This window comes from Pogona vitticeps, chromosome 2, assembly GCF_051106095.1.
Source record: "Pogona vitticeps strain Pit_001003342236 chromosome 2, PviZW2.1, whole genome shotgun sequence".
Lineage (NCBI taxonomy): Eukaryota > Metazoa > Chordata > Lepidosauria > Squamata > Agamidae > Pogona > Pogona vitticeps.
Window position 1 is genome coordinate 57,383,526 of NC_135784.1, and position 19,734 is coordinate 57,403,259.

A 19,734-nucleotide genomic window follows, 5' to 3' on the forward strand; every position below is an offset into this window, starting at 1 on the left:
TGGGCACAGTTAGTAATGCCTAACAGAAAATAATCATCCAATACCTATACTGAAAAGACTGTTACTTTCATGAAGGAAATTCTCTAACAGGCCATTTCAAACAATGTAGCAGAAATCAAATTTATGCAGACCATATTATTATTATATATGACAGTTTTTTAACTGAATATAGCTTGCTACTAATAATCTTGACTCAAATTTAGGTTTAATATCTGTCTTCCACTACCTTAGCAAACATTTTCAATATTCTTTTTACTTACTTCACCCTCAGATCCTCGGCTATATAATTCTTCTTCCATGACTCTTGTTTTAAGAGTTTCAAATTTCTATTGATCAATATATCAAAAGAGATTAGTCATTTAAAAATTTTGCATATTCTCACTGCACTGCCATTATTATATTTTCCAGTCTACAGGCAACAAGAAATCTAGCAAACCTCTATAGCTAAGGACTTTTTCATTTCTCACTCAATGAAGGTCTATACTGCTTATACTTCTCTTTCATAGTACAGTACTGTACAGTTATATTTGCACCACATTAATTTACAGTAAATAACTGCCTCAAGAAGAATTAAACTTGTGATATATATATACAGTTGGAAGATTTAGATCACACCAGAATAATGTAATATATGAATGTTTGTAGATCATAGTGGAAGATCTGTTCTCGTCGACACTGACTTGTAAACCAGATCAATGAAGATGCACCAACATCCACCCAAGGTGAGATACTACCCTCAAACTGTGGCTTAGAGGTATCTGGTGCAGAGAAATGTCTTAGTTCATCAGGAAAACTGATACTGCCTTTCAAGTAGCAATCAAATCTGCTTTTAATAATAAATATACTAATCATTATACTATTAAGATATTAATCAAGATTTCTTCAGTGCTAACTCACCAAGATTCCTCCACAGAACCCAAACTGTCTAAGAACTACTGAGCTTCCTTTTTCATCACAAGTAGAAGAATCTTCAGAGACTGTCTTATTTCACAAAAGGATTCCATTTAACTATCCTTTTAAAGTGACGATTATCTTATTCTGCTTTTACGCATATGCCATAAGAAACACATTTTCAATATGTTTCTAGAATACCAGCACTATTTGACAAACAATTAAATACTGACAACAGAAAACATGTTTCAAAAAGTCACATAAAATTGAACCCCAAGCACTGGGATTTTGGCCTGAAATCAAAAACTAGTCAGATTTTTGTGTCATTTCCTGTTTGTTCAACGATTCAGCAAATTCAAGAAGATATCAGAAATATATTCAAATAAGAATGGTCAACTCAAAAAGAAAAAAGTTAAGACTATTTGGCAGGGGACAACAGATGTGCAGGGGCAAACACAGAAGTGGTCTCCGTGGCAGGCTGTCCTTTGAATAATTGGCAGTACAGTGGTGCCTCGCTTGATGACGTTAATCCCTTCCAGCGAAATCGCTGTAGAGCAAAATCGTCGTCAAGTGAAATACTCAGTCCCTTACACACCCTGCCCCTGCAAGAAGTTATGGGCCCACATGTGCCTACCAGTTACCAATGACCAGCAACTGAAAAGTGATGAGAGACCAGTGATCAGTGAAACAGGCAGATAGCTTACAAGTATTTTTTGGAATCATATGTACTTCCATGTGGTAGTACATCTGATTCTCTGTGATCAGCAGCATGAAGGACAACCCACCAAAGGTGGGAACCACTTACTTTATGGCCCTTCCATTCTGCATTTCTTTGGCAGGTTTATTATATAGTTGCAGAGACATACGGTAGGGAAACAGACATGTGGGAAGAATCACTTACAAAGTAAAGGAGGCAAAAACGTCCAGATACATGAAAAAACTTTTAGGTGTAATGCTTTTCAAAATAAACCTTTCTTCAGGGACATTCCTCAATGGCAGTTTGCAATCAAATATAAGGCACTGTTCTGACTTCTTCCACCCAAAGATTTTCTTCTTCATTTCTTTACAAACACAGAAACATCACTATAGGTAGAAACTAATAATAATGTGTCAAGGAAAATTACAGGCCTGAGCAGAATGGAGTGTATTAATGAGAATCCATAATGATCAGGTGTGTTAAAGCTGAGTCAGGACGACTCAGCACACCTGATGCAACTCATGGATGATGCAACTCATGGATGATGCAATGTGTCATCTGATTGGTCCTGTATATGTATATACCTGTATGTGTGAATTGTACAGTCAGTTGTATCTTCTTCCTGCTTGAAGATCACTTCTACATGTTATGCTGCCAGACTGATGTTAATACTGCTGTAAATACACGTTGCTGACGGAAATGCTGCTGGACTGCGTGTGAGTTACTTCTGGACTGCCTGGACCGCGAATTACTCTAAAACCGCGATTTGCGTTAAGAAACGCTGACATAATGTGTGGTCTATTCTGAACAGTGAAAACTATCCCAAGATTATATAGATATAAAGCAGTCAGATATTTGTCATTCCCTTCCTTCCAGTGACACTGTGCAGCATGCCCAAGGCCACCTAGGTCGCAGGGCACGTACTCCCAATAGCCACACATGTTCCAAATGATCTCAGCTGGCCCCTCTCCAAGTAGGCACAGTGGGGATTCAATTCTTAGTCTCTGACTATAAAGCCATGCACTCCAACTCCCTGAGCCATTACCACCACTGTGGTTAGAAAAACACTTCAATGGGAAGTAGAACATTCACTGAAAAAGCAAGATCCCTTCCGCAGGCTTCCCACAAGCATCTACCACTCTGCTTCTCCTTTGCCATGACAACGTTTATTACCACTTATCAACAAAACAGATGGCATACTAAAGAAGATAGCAAAACTCCTTTCAAAAATGACAGACTGCAATTGGACATAAGACTTCTTCAACAGAGATGGGCATGAACCTTGGTTCAGAGGTTCGCGCTAGTTCATCATCATGGCAGCACAGGTGCTGTGCATTCCCTTCCCCCTCAGCTGGCTCACCCACCCACCAGCTGGCATGCACTGCTCTCCTGCTGTTCTTTCAATTTTCCAGTTGCCACAGGACCTCATGCTTACCTCCTCCTCCTCCAGCAGCTGCGCACTCAGACAAGGAGGTGGGGCAGGGGAGTTCTACAGCCAAACGTTTGAAATAAGGTATGTGCCCATCCCTATTCTGTAGGCCAGGGGTCTCAAACATGCGGCCCAGAAGCCATTTGTGGCCCCCGCTTTGTCTACCCCTCCCCGAAGCGCCCACACGTCCTCTGCCGTTAATAGTTTTTAAAAAAGCCTAGCCTCACTTGCCAGCTCTCTCCCAAGACAGCGCCTCTTGCATCCTCCATCCGGAACTGCAGCCTGCTAGCCAGCCCGCCTGTCTGCCAGCTAGCAGGCTGCAGTTCCGGATGGAGGGTGCAAGAGGCGCTGCCTTGGGGGAGAGCCGGCAAGCAAGGCGCGCTGCCAGCCCTGTTCCCCAAGTGCCCAAGCTGCCACCGAGTGATGCCTGAGAGCAGAGCTGGCTCCTGGCCCGTCCTCGAAGAGCACCTCCAACAGCGCCGCCAACAGCAGCTGCCGCCACCACCTCTTCCAGGGAAGCGGCTCTGTGGCTCTCTTTCTCTCTTGGCACCCCCAGCACCAGCTCGGCCAGTGGGCGCCTCAGCGCCCGGCGGTGCTTCCTCCTCCTCCTCCTCATCCTGCTTCAGCTACCTCGGCTCTGGAGGCTGCCTGGGCTCGCCTCGCAAGGTTTGCTCCTCTGTCGTGGTGGGGGTAGCTGCTGCTGCTGAGTGCGCCTTTTTTTTGAGGGGGTCCCTCAGAGGAAGGTTGCCAGACCTCCGTGTGTGTACGCGCACGCACGCACGCGCGCACACAGGCACACACGTGTGCATGCCTGCAAGCACCTGTGGGGGCCTGCCTTGTTCTATTTAATTTCGCGGGTACCAATGGGGGCTTTTCTCCTTTGGCAAGGCGATTCTGTGAGGGTTTTTTTAAAAAACTTTATATCATGCCCTTCCCCCCCCCCCGCCCGGCTGGGTGGTTGCTAGCGCTCCCTCCCTTCTCCGCTTCTTCATCCTCCTGCTGCTGCTGCTGCTGGTGGTAGTGAAGAAGGAGCTGGAGGGGGTTGTGGCTGGCAATGAGGGCTCACGTGCCCCTCCTCCTCCTCAGAGCCCCAGCCGGGCTAAGGAAATTCCCGGGCAGCTTCCTCAGGCTCTTACTCCACTTGGCAGAAAATCTGATGCGGCCCAGCCTCACCCAGACTCTGCCTCTAGCGGCCCCCAGGTGAATTGAGTTTGAGACCCCTGCTCTAGGCCAAATTCTATTAGCAGTTAGTAGAATGGAAAGGAGAAAGTTTGAAACCCCTTTCCACTTTCTCTCTGGGATCACCTTCATATTTGAAAAGGTTATTCTAATCTAAATAAACATCCTGTTGGGTATATTTTTGCTGCTCCGTCAATTTCCAATTAGAAATAGATAAGCTTTTAAAGGAAGTGGCAGAAATTATGTTCCAAGGTACCTGAGTTCAATATAAAGAAAAAATATATAAGAAGATGACATCACGAGGAAAGAAGTTCCTTCCAAAGATTAGCTTTTCAACATTTGGTCAGGACTTAAATTAAAATGTTACCCACATTGTTAATAAAAGACAAACAGCCCTTACAGTTTCCACAATAAAAAGCAATCCAGTATTAATATAAAGCAAAGCAAAAAGCAAAGCCTGCTGCTTATATACCTCCCCATATTGCTTCAAGCATTCTCTGGGCGGTTTACAAGTTAATTATGCAGGCTACACAGCTGGGTACTCATTTTACCGACCTCAGAAGGATAGAAGGCTGAGTCAACCTTGAGCCGGCTACCTGGGATTTGAACCCTGGGTTGCGAACACAGTTTTGGCTGCAGTACAGCAGTTTAATCATTGTGCCACAAGGCTCCTAACAACAGATCACATTCCCACAAAATGTGCAAATCAGCATGTCCTAAATGACAATGATTATCTGGATTCATTTAAATTGGACTTTCAGCCATGATATGGAACTGCTTGGTAGATGACTTATGCCTTGGTAGATGACCTTGTTGCTTTCGATATGACTAACCATAGTATCTCGTTGGATTATCAAAGTAGGATAGGTACTGGAGGAAATGTATTACAGAGGTCCCTATAATGACAAGATGGGGACCATTGTCTTCCGCCTTGTCCCTTATATTATCTAATGTCTAGACGGAACTGATGAGCAACCAAGGATGGAGAGAAGGAGGTAAAGCTCCAGAATGTTTCTGAGATTGGCTGTGCAGGTGCAGAAGTAGTCATAGGTGTGAATCACAGAGACCAGAAAAAAGAAATAGTGCTCAACACCATAGCCTTTGGGCTCCACTTTGTACGTTTTTAAACATCTATACAAAGCTGCTGGGAAAGATCACGGACAACTTTGGAGTGAGGTGTCACTGATGTGCTGATGAGATGTGCTGATTTGTGCTATTCTGTCACCCAACACCTAGGAAGCAGTCAGGAAGCTTGAATGTAGCCTGAATCTAATAATGGGCGGAATGAAAGTGAACAAGAGGAAATTAAATCCTGACAAGACAGAGCTGCTGCTAATCAGTAAAAAAATCAGGTTCTGAACCAGGATTTAACATATTCTAGATGAAGTTGCACTCCTGCTAACAAGTCAATTTCTAGTCTGGGAGAGCTCCTTGACTGCGCTATCTCTAGATTTCCAAAGTAACTGCAATGATGAGGAGTACCTTTGCAAAACTCTGCTTAGTGCACCAACTACATTTCATGAGTAAACTGGATTTAGCAACAGTCATACATGCCTTAGTAACATCACATCTTGACTACTACAACATGCTCGACATGTAGGGTCTGGGATCTTCGGCTGGTGAAACATGTACTAGCTAGGTTGTTAATGAGTGCACGAAACTGCAGCTATACATCAAAGGTAATGAAAGACTGGCACTGATTGCCAGTTGTTTGCCAGGCCCAATTCAAGGTGTTGGTTTAAACATTTAAATCTCTAATCAGTTTGGACTCTGGCAATCTACGGAACTGCCTGTCTCATTATAAGATTGTCCATTAAGATTTTCAGTTTTCACTCTGACTGATTTTAAGAAGGGAATAAAAACACATCTTTTTGGACTGGCATATGATGTTAATATGCCATACTGTGCTGTTTTTAACTGTATTCTTCGTTGATGTTAATGGTTTTAATGCACTTATTTGATTTTAATGTTTTTCTACAGTAGAAGTTGATTTTATATACAACGGTGCCTTGCTTAACGGCGATAATCCGTTCCAGGAAAATCGCTGTTAAGCGAAAATGTCGTAAAGCGAAAATAAAAAAGCCCATTGAAACGTATTGAAAACCGTACAATGCGTTCCAATGGGCTAAAAACTCACTGTCCAGCGAAGATCCTCCATACGGCAGCCATTTTCTCTGCCTGTATAGCGAGGAATCCATTCCTAAACACAGCGGGGAACCATTTTAATTACCTGGTGGCCATTTTGAAACCGCTGATCAGCTGTTAAAAAACAGCGTTTTGCGAAGAATCAGTTCCCGAAGCAGGGAACCGATCATTGCAAAGCAAAAAATCCCTATTTAGACCATCATAACATCGTTGTGAAGCAGATTCGTTGTAATGGGGGGTAATCGTAAAGCGGGGCACGACTGTATTATAACTCTACAGTTAAATCTGGTTTCAAATGTTTTTATTCCTTTATTAGCTTGTAACCTGTCTTGAGTGCTATTTGTTCATAGCTGCAAGACTTTTGTATTTTACAACATTTCTGAAGTATTTTGTGCATACGGAATATAGAAGTAATCTAGGTAAATAAAGCTTGTAGAATTAGACAAGTTGATGTTGCATGGAATTACTGCAACAATGAAAAAAAAACATATATTCAGATGAATGGTGATATGACTGTCAACGACTGTCATGGCACATTGGATAAACAAAGGATTGTAGTCAAGTCTGTGCTCATGCCCTGATGGGCTCAGGTTCCAGCCTGACTCAGCCTTCCATCCTTCCCAGGTCAGTAAATCTGAGTACCCGGGGAGGGGGCAATTGTGCATAATTAATTTGTAAACTGTCCAGAGAGTGATTTAAACACTAAGAGGTGATATATAAACAGCACATTTTTTTTTGCTTTGCTTTTGACTGTTTGGTTTATTCTGGAGTTTACTGGGATAAATGACAGATGTGATAAACACAGGCTTCTGATTTTTGCTCCCAAATATTTATAAATTCTGTAGGATGCCTAGGGAGGGCCAAACGTCAGTTATCTAATCTGACAATTGCCATTTTTCATAAAATAAAAAATAAAAAACCACCAACAGGACAAATCACAGAGCTGGTATTTGCATGTAACTTGTCTCCAAGCAGATTTACTTCATTCAACCATTCTGGCTTCCTGCTATTATCCTCACTACTCAACACTAGCTTTTTCTCTTACCCTGTTTTACTGCCGAGTCACTTACTCCTAGTTGTCTATGCAAAAGCTTTTCTCTACACATATCTTTATTTAACATAAGAATGTAAGAAGAGGCCTGCTGGATCAGGCCAAGGGCCCATCTAGTCCAGCTTCATGTATCTCACAATGGTCCCCCACCAGATACCTCTGGGAGCACACAAGACAACTAGATACCTATCTCCTGAGACCACTCCCCTGCATCTGGCATTTGGAGGTACCTTCCTTTTAAGCCTGGAGATTATACATCCCCATCATGGCTTCTAACCTGCAATGGACTTTTCCTCCAGGAATCTGTCCAATTCCCTTTTAAAGACATCTAGGCCAGATGCCATCACCACATCCTGTGCCAAGGAGTTCCACAGACTAACACCATGCTTGGTAAAGAAATATTTTCTTTCGTCTGTTCTCACTCTTCCAACACTCATTGGAGTGGATGTCACCTGGTTCTAGTATTGCGTGAGAAAGAGCTTCCCACTCTCCACTTTATCCACCACCTGCATCATTTTATAGGTCTCAATCTTGTCCCCTCTCAGGTGCCTTTTCTCTAGACTAAAGAGCCCCAAACGCTGTAGCCTTTCCTCATAAGGGAGCTGCCCCGGCCCAGTCATCATTTTAGTCACTCTCTTCTGCGCCTTTTCCAGTTCCACTATGTCTTTTTTGAGGTGTGGCGACCAGAACCGTATGCAATACTCCAGGTGCAGCCTTACCAGCGTTTTGTACAATGCCATTATAAAGTTGGCTGTTTTATTTTCAATCCCCTTTTTAATGATATCTTTAATAATATATGTCTCTCCCGTCTAGAAATTATCCTTGTTCATTACCTCTTGTACTAGTTTATGTGATATTGCTGGTTTCCAACATAATGACTTCTTATTCTTTGTATGAAATTAGAATTGAATACTTTTGAATACTTATTTTTCAAGATAGTAACTACTCCAAGATGTCACAAGAGTTCATCCAAATGCACAATCTGTTTTTTACACTCTAATACAGATCTGAAACAAGATACCTGAAGAAGCTCTTATGCAACAGAGTTAACAAGGTAACATAGCTATAAAGCTGCCACAGCAATCTCTAATCCTTCCATCCCTTGATTTTGGCAACAGATAAGGCAATATATTTCAAATTCTCTTGAAATAAGAATCACACACATTTTTTCTTGGCAGCCCCTTCACATCAGATTGTGTATTCTGAATAGTGAGATTCAAGTTCATCTGGTGAAACAGTTACCTTCAGAACACAATGGCTTACAATTAGTAGATTCTAAAGTAGCTGTACTATATTTCCATCTTTTGAATATCATACTTTCTTATTGGGATCTTTAAAATAATCTCTACTAATGGGTCACCATTTGCATTTTAGTTCTTGCATCATGGAATAATTGTTCTGAGTGGTGAACAAATTTTAATCTAAAATCACATTTTAATCAGATGTCAATTTCTGTCTTGAGAGCACCCAATACAATATTAATATACAATTCCTCAAGCTAAAACTGACAAGGTAGTTTTTTTCTTAAACTGACTTTTAAAACTGTAGAGGATCCCAGAATATAATAAGGAGAACTTTTCAACTCTGAGTTCAACAGAATTATTGGTATAAATAGGTTTTGATACTTTTCTTATTCAGGCCACTGACTCAACACAGGTAACTGAAAGTTACAACTGAATAGACACTAAAATTCCAATACTACACACAATGTTTCATCACCAAGAAAATCCTCTCACCAAGCACAACAGTATTAATCTGCAGTGCTAAAATTTCATATTGTAGAAGATGGATTACTTTCTACAAATCCATTCATCTTAAATTCATCCTGATATTAGACTTACTGTAAAAATATTTCAGTGCCTGAAATTATGTTACCATCTTCCAATTAATCTGCAGAGTGAGTTTCTATTACTCCTTCAAACTAAAAACTTGGGGGGGGGGAGTTTGGGAATTAAGTTAAAATCTAAAATTCTCCACTGCAGACAAGCAGTAGCACTGATTTGCTACCTCCTCTTCTTGCTAAAAGCACAATTTATACAAGCTTGTATTTTATGTGCTCCTTTATACAGATGCACAAATACATGAAGATTTTGCTCTGGCTCCTAGTTTCACAAGTCAGTTTTTTTTTTAAGAAGCACATAACCATCTGAGAACAAAAGCACATTCCAATGTAAACAGAACTCACCCGCTCTGCTGATGCAATCTCTTCACCAACTAGGCAGACAGGAGAGGCCATCTCCAGCACTGACAAATTTGTAGGGGCATCTGTAGTTGATGAAGATCTGGGACGTCCTGAATAAATATCCTGGATAGACTTCCTGTTGATTTGGGGGCTTCCCTTTGGAGGGTCTGACTTGCCCCGCCTGCTATGGAGACTTGTTCCTCTCTTCATTTTAGGTGGCACTCTGATTTGTTGGAGCACTCTGTTCAGAGCTGTAGGATGGGTAGAGACACCGTCAATTTCACCACAGGTGCTTTGGTTTTCCATTTCCATTTCAGGCTCCATGTCAACCTGAACTTGTTGAATATCATGGGGAGATACTGATGACCTCCTACGTTGATGTTGGAAGAGATGTTTCAGGCCTTGACCAATCACATTAATGTTCTCCAGGGCATTGTGGGTAATTTTTGACAGCTTCTGCTCTGATTCAGGCTGCCTTTTGGTCTCTGGATCTTGAGATTTGCCTCCAAGGTCAGGATCATCATAAAGTTGTTCACCACCAGAAGGCTCCATCAGATGACACCCAAAAAGCTTATTTGTCAAATCAAACACAGATGTCCCGTATCTTTAAAATTTTGCTTTTGCTAAAAATGCCAAGATTGTCAGCCAATAAAGTGTGCAATTGTTTCAAGAGTGAATACACATGCAGCTGTGCCACGTTGATCTCATGCTTATCTAATATTAAAACAAAAAACCTACAATTATATCATTTCATGCACAAAAAAGGTAATCCACATGAAAGCATGCAACTAGTTTACTCTCCTCTTCCACTATTTAAATGATGCTTTTACCATGGAGATAAAGTGCATTTTCTACTGTGAAGCTTATAATTATAAATTATTAATGTTTTGTTTTTGTTGTGATTATTTTTCTAAGACAGAAATGAAGTGTGAAAGCTCTGAAAAACTGTCTGCAAACTTAGAACCAAATTCTATAATAAACCAAAGCCACTCCTCTCAGGCAATAAGTATTACGCTGGAAGCCAAGGATGATTTAGTCAAAACTGCACCCACTATTACCCAGGCTTCAAGTTTGCATTCCAGTTCATTATATTGGACATAGCACCTATCACCATGGTGTCTAAGACAGAAATAATTATTACCACAAACATGGTAATGAACTGCAAAATATTTTGCTTTCAAATGCCATATAACCAGTGCTGAAAGATTTTGTAAATCCAAGACCTCTTTATAGTAAAAAAGCACTTCTCTTTTTTTAGACTTAAGCAAAAAAATGACAGTAGCACCCAAGATCAGTAAAGACTTGTAAAAACACACAATACAGTTTGCTCCTGGAGTATTTCACTTTGGTTAAGAGAAATAAACAAGCAGCTACAACCATATAATATTATAAGAATGTAAGTGATGAGCTAGGCAAGAAAAGTCAAATTAATTTGTCTAGAAGGAGAAAATTAATTGAGGTAACATTGAGAAAAAGTCACACTCTTAACGTGGTTAAAAATATAACATGCAAAAGCTGTGCAGGATGATAAACCAGAGTATATGACCAAAACACAGTCTTGGCATAAGCAGCAGTTTTAAGAGAAGTCTACTGGAGGAAAACATCCAACAGATTATGTTAAGAACCATTATGATGTTGCAGAACGACACAACTTGGATCTAGTTCTGGAGGATTTTTGTTTTGACAATCCTAATACTTTGAAATGTCACCCTTCAAACAAAATACACAAATGATGGAAAGTGGATGTAAAGCAGTTTCAAATTCACATGTTATGTGTTGATATTCCTAATTAAAAGGAGATATTGCCAGAATAAGCTGACACTTTTGCTACTCATACCGGGCTTATGTGCAATATCAAGACAAACATGGAAGTAAAACCAAGATCCTACAACTGCAATGTGAACACTTTGCAAGCTCTGTTCATCAACTAGGTACTAGGGCTGTTAGGCTAATATTATGCATAAAAATGATGTTACTTTTCCATGTTTATACTTGTATGCACTGTAACCAGAAATATTAGTCTAGCAATGTGAAAATTTCAGTACTGCAGAATTCTTGGGAGAGTGGGTACATCTACAAACACATAATGCATGTAGAGCACACACTTTGATTCTCAGGATTCTGCATACCTCAGTGACTTAGCTATATGGCTGCAGAACCATAAGTCAGGGGTTTGATTCTCCACTGTGTCTCTTAGACAGGGAGGGATCTGATGATCCAAACTGTCCTTTCCAGCTCTGCAGTTCTAAGATAACTCTTCCTCCTCCTCCAAATTATGCATCAATCTACCACCTATTATAAAGTACTACAAACTTTACCCATAGGCTAACTACTCTGACAACCAATATAACTATACAGTATACCGAGAACTTCAAAAGATCTGAAGACTGCTGCACTGCATGGGATTCATAAGCACCTATGTCTGTGACCATGTCAAAAAGGTCATATTAACTTCTAAATTCATTTTTAAACAGTTTTAAAATGAAAGTTTTTAACCCTGATTATGCAGAAATATTTTAAAACCTTAAAAAAACACTTTTATCTAGTGAAAGAAATAATAATGTTGGTAAAGATTTGATAGCCTAACAAGTGCTAATAGTGCTGCATGGTGCGAACAGCTGTTGCAATAACTGGAGAATTTGAGCTTTGAAAAGAAAACACAACAGATCCTGTGGCATATAACAACCCTTGTCATATAGTGCTTTCATACAGAGATCTCACAATGCAGCTATTTCAAGAGCCACCACATGCTAGGAGAAAATGCATTGCATTTGTAGCTGTGAAACAGAGGTGCAAGTAAGGCCTACTTCTACAATGTCTTTCTACTGTGCATTAGCAGAAATCCTTTAATGCTGTAAACATATGTGTTAGTCCTCCTCAATTTTTCACTAAATGCTGAATACAGAAGCATTTCTAGTTTGAAGCTTTATGCTCTAGACTGCTTTAAAAATTCCATACCAGACTGCTTTAAAAATTCTGCATTAAGTGAAAGACAAAAAAACCCCAATAAGTGAAAGACAAAAAAAAACCCCTCCTTAATAAAAGGTAAAGGTTCCCCTTGACATTTAGTCCAGTTGTGTCCTACTCTAGGGCGCAGTGCTCATCCCTGTTTCCAAGCCATAGAGCCAGCGTTTGTCTGTAGACAGTTTCTGTGGTCATGTGGCCACTGCAACTAGACACGGAACGCCGTTACCTTCCCACCATTGTGGTACCTATTTCTCTACTTACATTTGCATGCTTTCAAACTGCTAGGTTGGCAGGAGCTGGGACGAACGATGGGAGCTGACTCCATCGCGTGGATTCAATCTTACGACTGCTGGTCTTCTGACCTTGCAGCACAGAGGCTTCTGTGGTCTAACCCACAGTGCCATCACATCCCTTACCAAGCTTAATACTGATACACATTTTTACTGGAGCTTCAAGCAATTTTAGACAGAAGATGGAACCCGGTACAACGGTTCAAACCTAATTTTGAGCTAGCAGAAGGTCCGCTCAATTTGAGGGATCACAAAAGGGAGAAAAAGCAAGAGAATCACTTCCTTCCTACTTCTGCTTACAGAAGCAGTTCTATCAGTGGAAGAACAGCATTTGATGTTAGCCCAAATAACCAGTCTGTAAATAACGCATCTGAAGACAACGCAACATATCCTCAACATGCTTTCATCTGAAATACTGCTAATGAAACTCTCAAGAATGAACAAAATTTTTACTTTAACATGTTGAATAAGGTACTTACCTCCACCCAGTTCTCCTTACATATGTCTCACTGGCAGGGCTCCTCTATCAAACAGCATCTTGGGGAGGAAACAAAAAGATGAGAAATCTTAGAACAAAAAAAATGCATGTTGATATATTTACACTAAGAGCAGTACATCACAAATTAGGCTTGTTTCAAGCACCAATATTAGTCACCAAGTAGAGAAAACCACCACAGTGGGAAAGTAACAGCGTTCCGTGTCTAGTCGTGCTGGACATGTGATCATGGAAACTGTCTTCGGACAAACGCTGGCTCTACAGCTTGGAGACGGGAATTAGTACTGCACCCTAGAGTCAGACACGACTGGACTAAATGTCAAGGGAACCTTTACCTTTAGAGAAACATCACATTTTCCATTTACTGGCAAAGGTAAAGTTTCCCCTTGACATTTAGTCCAGTCGTGTCCGACTCTAGGGGGCGGTGCTCATCCCATTTCCAAGCCTCAGAGCCAGTGTTTGTCCATAGACAGTTTCCATGGTCACGTGGCCAGTGCGATTAGACACGGAATGCCATTATCTTCCCACCATGGTGGTACCTATTTATCTACTAGCATTTTACATGCTTTCAAACTGCTAGGTTGGCAGGAGATGGGACAAGCGATGGGAGCTCACTCCATCATGTGGATTCAATCTTATGACTGCTGGTCTTCCGACCTTGCAGCACAGAGGCTTCTGCTGTATAACCCGTAGCACAACCACGTCCCTCATTTACCAGTAGACATCTGCAAATTCTACTGAGCCTCAGCTTCCTTGCCCATACTACCATTCTCTTAAGCTTTAATTGCTGTGAACATTCACTGAAAATTCTGTATACTGCAAGTTGACTCTTCCAGGCACAGCCCTTAAAAGACAGCTTTGGTACATTTGGGTATGCTTCACTATTAAGTTACTGACTGACAAAAAATAAACTGCCTCTCTCATGATAGTTGTATGCACGCTGGGCAGAATCTACTGGTATTCACAGAGAGACTGTGTAATCTGCTGTGGCTAATTGCATCTGATTGACAAGGTACTGGGTGTGCACCACTGTAATTAAGCTTGTGACCAGGCCCAGGAGCAACAGGCACCTGGCACCTTATCAGTTAGGCACAGCAAATTAGCCAGTCCTTTGCAGGACACCAATGAGATTTCATAGCATTTTTTATTAAACCTGTGAGATACAGTATTATGATAAATAAGAAATATTTTATGTGTTTTCATAAATATTCTAGATGAAATATATACAAGGTCAACATATAGTTATTAAACTACAGAGAGATCTCTATTTTGATATGAAACTTTCTATTACATTTATAATATCCTGTACATACTCTTAATTAGTTTAAGCATATAATTAGATTATATTAATTAATACTACGTATCTAATTAAATGAAGTCAAGCATTTAAACTTGTGGGCCTTAGTCAATTACCACATTATACTGTTTGTCAAATCATTCTTGTTATGTTTGAGTTGTCTCATAGCTATTCATAGCATTCCAACTAAAAATTGTTTTAAGCCATCAGTTTTCTCTTTTGCTTATTTGCTTCCATCTGTTATCTTTTATTATGAACTGATTGCAAAGGAAGATGTGAAAACAGAGTTGAGACTGACCCAGTGTTGGTGCTTCTCTTACTGCCCATGTTAGCCCAGGCTGGCACTGCATATGGAACGAAGCCAGGCACTACACTGGCCGGTAGCAGACAAACTACATGTGCCAGCAGACCCTACATGACAACAGCTCCAGGCCCCAGTTGCCAGCAGGCTGCAGTACAGTGGTAGCAAACCAAGCTCTTTCTTCCCCAGGGAACAATGTGATTACACAAACTCAGTGTCTGCAATGGGATGGAAACGGAAATCTAGTGTGTGTGCCAGTAAGAAACAATGTTGTGGTCGCATGAGTGCTAGCTCTAGTTCATGCAACTCTGCTCTGACACAGCTTGCAAGGCCAGATAAACAGCTAAGCCCAAAACACAAAAGCCAACCCCCCAAAACAATTGCATTTTGTGACCAATATGATCAGCAACAAGATCCTGAGCTAACACCATTTAGAAACTTGTGGAAATTCTGGGGCCACCACTAGGAGATCACTAGTGCAACTGCCAAATAAATAATTAGTTACCAGAATAGAAAACTGATAGCAAACTGGAGGGGAAAGTGATCAACCCTGCAATTCCTCATTACCAGATTGACTCCAAATATGAAAGTACAAAGATTAATTCACTTTATAATGACATACAGTCTTGACTGGATGAAGCATTAATCACATCTGTATCCCACTTTTCCTCTAAGAAACTAGTGTAGGTAAAGTTAAATCTCCACTTCAGGATTGACTGCACCATGAATCAATTATACAGTCTCTGCGATAATGCCACTCGGTTTACCTTATATAGTTCTTACAAGGATTATGACTGTGAACTCTTTGAACACTAAACACTAATCCAAGATCACTCAGAAGCTTTATCACTACAAGAAAACCTAGCACTTGAGCTACTAAAACAAATCCAGTTTCAGGTACATGTTTTTGTGTTTCAGTGTAAGTAAACAGGATTCCTCATCTCTCCACAAATATACTGCCATACACAGTAGGCACTAGTTAACTAATGTCCAAGCTCCTTATTCTATAGTTATTCCACAAGGTGCACTAAAACTATATGTTACGTACAAGAGCATTGTTCTCTCCAAAGAATAAAAGCTTGTCAGTGCTGATGTAGGCATCCTTCAGTCTCAAGAGACTATGGTAAGGTGTTCTTAATAGAGGACTTGGAACAACGTCTGGTGTGTCTGACAAGACCAATTTGAGAGTGACAATGCCTTCCACACTGAAGACAAATACAATCTGTCCCCTGTTCAGCTCCCTGATTTTGCTGGTTTCGGGACTGCCTCTTCGCCTTGGCCTGCTGAACAGGTGCCTCTTCGAATTGGGAGAGGCCATGCTGCACTGCCTAACTCCAGGTTGAGCGCTCAGATGTCAAGGTTTCCCATCTGTTGAGGTCCATTCCTAAGGCCTTCAGATCCCACTTGGAGATCCTTCTATTGCAGCTGTGGTCTCCTTCTGGGGAGATTTCCCTGCACTAACTCCCCATACAGGAAATCTTTTGGAATCCAACCAGCAGCCATTCTCCTGACATGCCTGAGCCAATGTAGATGTCACTGTTTCAGTAATGTATACATGCTAAAAATTCCAGGTCCTTATAGGACTACTCTATTTGGAACTTTGTCCTGCCAGGTGATACCAAAAATGTGTCGGAGACAACGGATGTGGAACATGTTCAGGTTCCTGTCCTGCCATGCACAAAGGGTCCAGGGCTCACTGCAGTACAGGAGTGTACTCAGGACACAGGCTCTATAGACCTGGATCTTGGTATATGCTCTCAGCTTCTTATTAAGCCATATTCTCTTTGTGAGTCTAGAGAACATGGTAGCTGCTTTGCCAATGCATTTATCCAGCTCGACATCTAGAGAGAGAGTGTCAGAGATCGTTGTGCCAAGCTACACAAAGTCATGAGCAACTTCCAGTTCTTGTGTAGAGATGGTAATAGAGCGAGGTGATTCCACGCCCTGGCCCATGACTTTGTTTTCTTCAGCTGATTGTTAACCCAAAGTCTTGGAGGGCCTTACTAAAATGATTCATAAGCTGTTGGAGCTCTTCAGCAGAATAAGCAACAGCTGCATCATTGGGAACGAGTAAGTCCCGCATGCATTTCAGTTGGACTTTGGTCTTCACTCTCAATCTAGAGAGATTAAAGACTTTTCCATCTCATCTAGTCTGGAGATAAGACACCTTCTCTTGCAGTTCCAAAGGCGTGCTTCAGCATGACAACAAAAAAGATCCCAAACAGGGTCAGCGCGAGGACAGAGCCCTGTTTCACTCCACTTCTGGTGTCAAAGGGATCTGATGTTGAGACATCAAAAACTACAATGCCCTTCATTTCCTGATGAAAGGATCTGATGATGTTAAGGAGTTGAGGTGGACATCCAATCTTGGGAAGTATTTTTAAAAGGCCGTCCCTGCTAACCAAGTCAAAGACCTTTGTAAGATCTATGAAAACCACAAAGAGTGGCTGTCATTGTTCCCTACATTCTCCTGTAACTGTCTGAGGAAAAATACCATGTCAATGGTGGATCTATTAGCTTGAAATCCACACTGTGATTCTGGATAGACTCTGTCTGCAAGCACCTGAAGTCTCTTCAGCACAACACAGGCAAGCAGCTTCCCTACAACGCTGAGAAGAGAGAAGCCACAGTAGTTATTGCAGTCGCCCCTGTCTCCTTTGTTCTTATACAATGTGATGTTTGCATCCTTCATGTCATGTGGTACACCACCTTCCCTCAGCAAAAACAAAAGATTCCATATACAGTGGTGCCTCGCTTAACGAGTGCCCCGTTTAACGAAAAAATTGCTTTGCGATTTTCCCCATAGGCACCATTTTCCCCCAGCTGAGCGGCAGGAGCTTTGAAGCCCCGCCGCTCAGCTGGGGGAAAATGTCAGCAGTGGGCTGCGGCCTCGGAAGGACCCCGAAGCCACCGTCCCCTGCCGACAATTCCTTTCCGAGCTCTCAAAGGGCCCCCTCCGATATTGGAGCATCGGGGACAGGGTGGGGGGTGGATCGGGAAGCTTGAAGCCTCCCCGCGCCGCCTACCCCGGCCGTTCTCGGACACCTAGGTGTCCGAGAACGGCCGGGCTAGGCGGCGCAAGGAGGCTTTAAGTGGCGGAGACAGGGTGGGGGGTGGATCGGGAAGCTTGAAGCCTACCCGCGCTGCTTACCCAGGCCATTCTCGGACTTCTGGAAGTCCGAGAACGGCCAGGGTAGGCGGCGCGGGGAGGCTTCAAGCTTCCCGATCCACCCCCCACCCTGTCCCCGCCGCTTAAAGGGTAACCGGCGGTTGGTGGGATCCAAGCCCGGGATGCCTGAAAGGCATCCCAATCCCACCACTCTCCCCCCGCAGCTTGGATCCGAGCCGCGGCGGCTACCCCAGCCATGGCCGGACTCTAGGGACTCCAGCCATGGCTGAGGTAGCCGCCGTGGGTCAGATCCAAGCCGCGGGGATGAGGGAAAAAACCGGATAATCCGTTCCAATTGGAACGGATTAACCGGTTTTCAATGCATTCCTATGGGAAATGGTGCTTCACATAATGATGTTTTCACATAACGGTTTTTTTTCTGGAACCAATTAACATTGTTATGTGAGGCACCACTGTAGCTTGGTGGAGATTATCTCTTTACAGCACTTCAGCAGGGATGTTATCCTTTCCAGGTGCCTTGCCAGAGGTGAGAGAATCCAAAGCCACTTTTATTTCTGCTAAAACTGGTTCACTGTCCAACTCTTCCAAGACAGGCAGGTACTCAATGTTATTTAATGCCTCTTCGGTTACTACAGTCTCTCTGGAATATAGCTCAGAGTAGTGCTGCACCCAGCGTTCCATCTGCTGTGCTTGGTCCTGGATGATCACGCCTGTAGCAGTCTTCAAAGAAGCAGATTTCTTCTGTATTGGAACTAAAGCCTGCTTGATATCATCATACATTCCCTTGATGTTACCTGTGTCTGCGGCTATCTGTATCTGAGAGCAGAGGTGAAGCCAATAATCGTCAGAACATCTCCTGGCAGCCTGCTGAACTTTGCTACGAGCAACTCGAAGAACCTGTGAGTTGTACTTGCTAGGACAGGCTTTGTATGCTGCTAGAGCTCTCCTCTTTTCCTTGATGGCTGGCATCAGCTCCTCCTAATGGGCTTTGATCCAGTCTGCTGTCTTTTTGGTCTTCTTGCCAAATGTGGACAAGGCAGTATTACAAACACCGTTCTTGAAATGTTCCCATTGTTCAGTTGTATTTGCATCAGCCGGGCCTGGAAGGGTTTCCTCAAGCGCTTCAGGAAATTCCTCCCCCTTTATTTGATTGTGAGGGTTTGCTGATGTCAATACGTGGTCTTCCTTCCTTTTTCGTGTGATACAATGTCTTTGTTTGCAGTTTTAGTCTACTACACACCAGGGAGTGATCAGTATCGCAATCAGCACTGTGGTAACTGTGTGTGATCATAAGTGCTGATAAGGCAGCACAAACTGATACACTTATGGGACTGGAAAATATTAGGTTAATGGTGGCAAAAAGATAACTACAGTGGTGCCTTGCATGACAACGTTACTTCATTCCGCAAAAATCGCTGTGAAACGGAAACGTCATGTGATTTAAAAAAGCCCATAGAAACACATTAAAACATGATTAATGCGTTCCTAGGGGCTTCAAACTCACCGTCCAGCGAAGATCCTCCATAGCGCGGCCATTTTCGCTGTCCATGCAGCGAGGAATCCATGCCAGAAAACAGCGGGCGGCCATTTTTTTAACCCGGCAGCCATTTTGAAACCGCCGATCAGCTGTGCGAAAATGATCGCTTTGCGATGATCGGTTACCGAAACAGGGGACCGAT

General features: G+C 42.2%; 1 protein-coding gene across 9 annotated transcripts in view; it reads right to left on the minus strand.

Moving 5' to 3' along the window:
• TMCC1 (transmembrane and coiled-coil domain family 1) overlaps window positions 1-19,734 on the minus strand; it is a 163,123-nt gene that overhangs the window by 107,930 nt on the left and 35,459 nt on the right. For 2 of the 9 annotated variants that reach the window (XM_072989492.2, XM_072989493.2), the window contains 3 exons: window positions 13,311-13,368; window positions 9,578-9,825; window positions 261-326 (listed from right to left, as the gene is read on the minus strand). In XM_072989492.2, the coding sequence (XP_072845593.2) occupies window positions 261-326; window positions 9,578-9,784 (273 nt within the window). In that variant the 5' untranslated portion in view covers window positions 9,785-9,825; window positions 13,311-13,368. Of the gene's footprint in view, window positions 1-260; window positions 327-9,577; window positions 10,289-13,310; window positions 13,369-19,734 lie in introns of all 9 variants that reach the window. The other 7 variants (XM_072989489.2, XM_072989490.2, XM_072989491.2 and 4 more) reach the window with 4 other exon arrangements.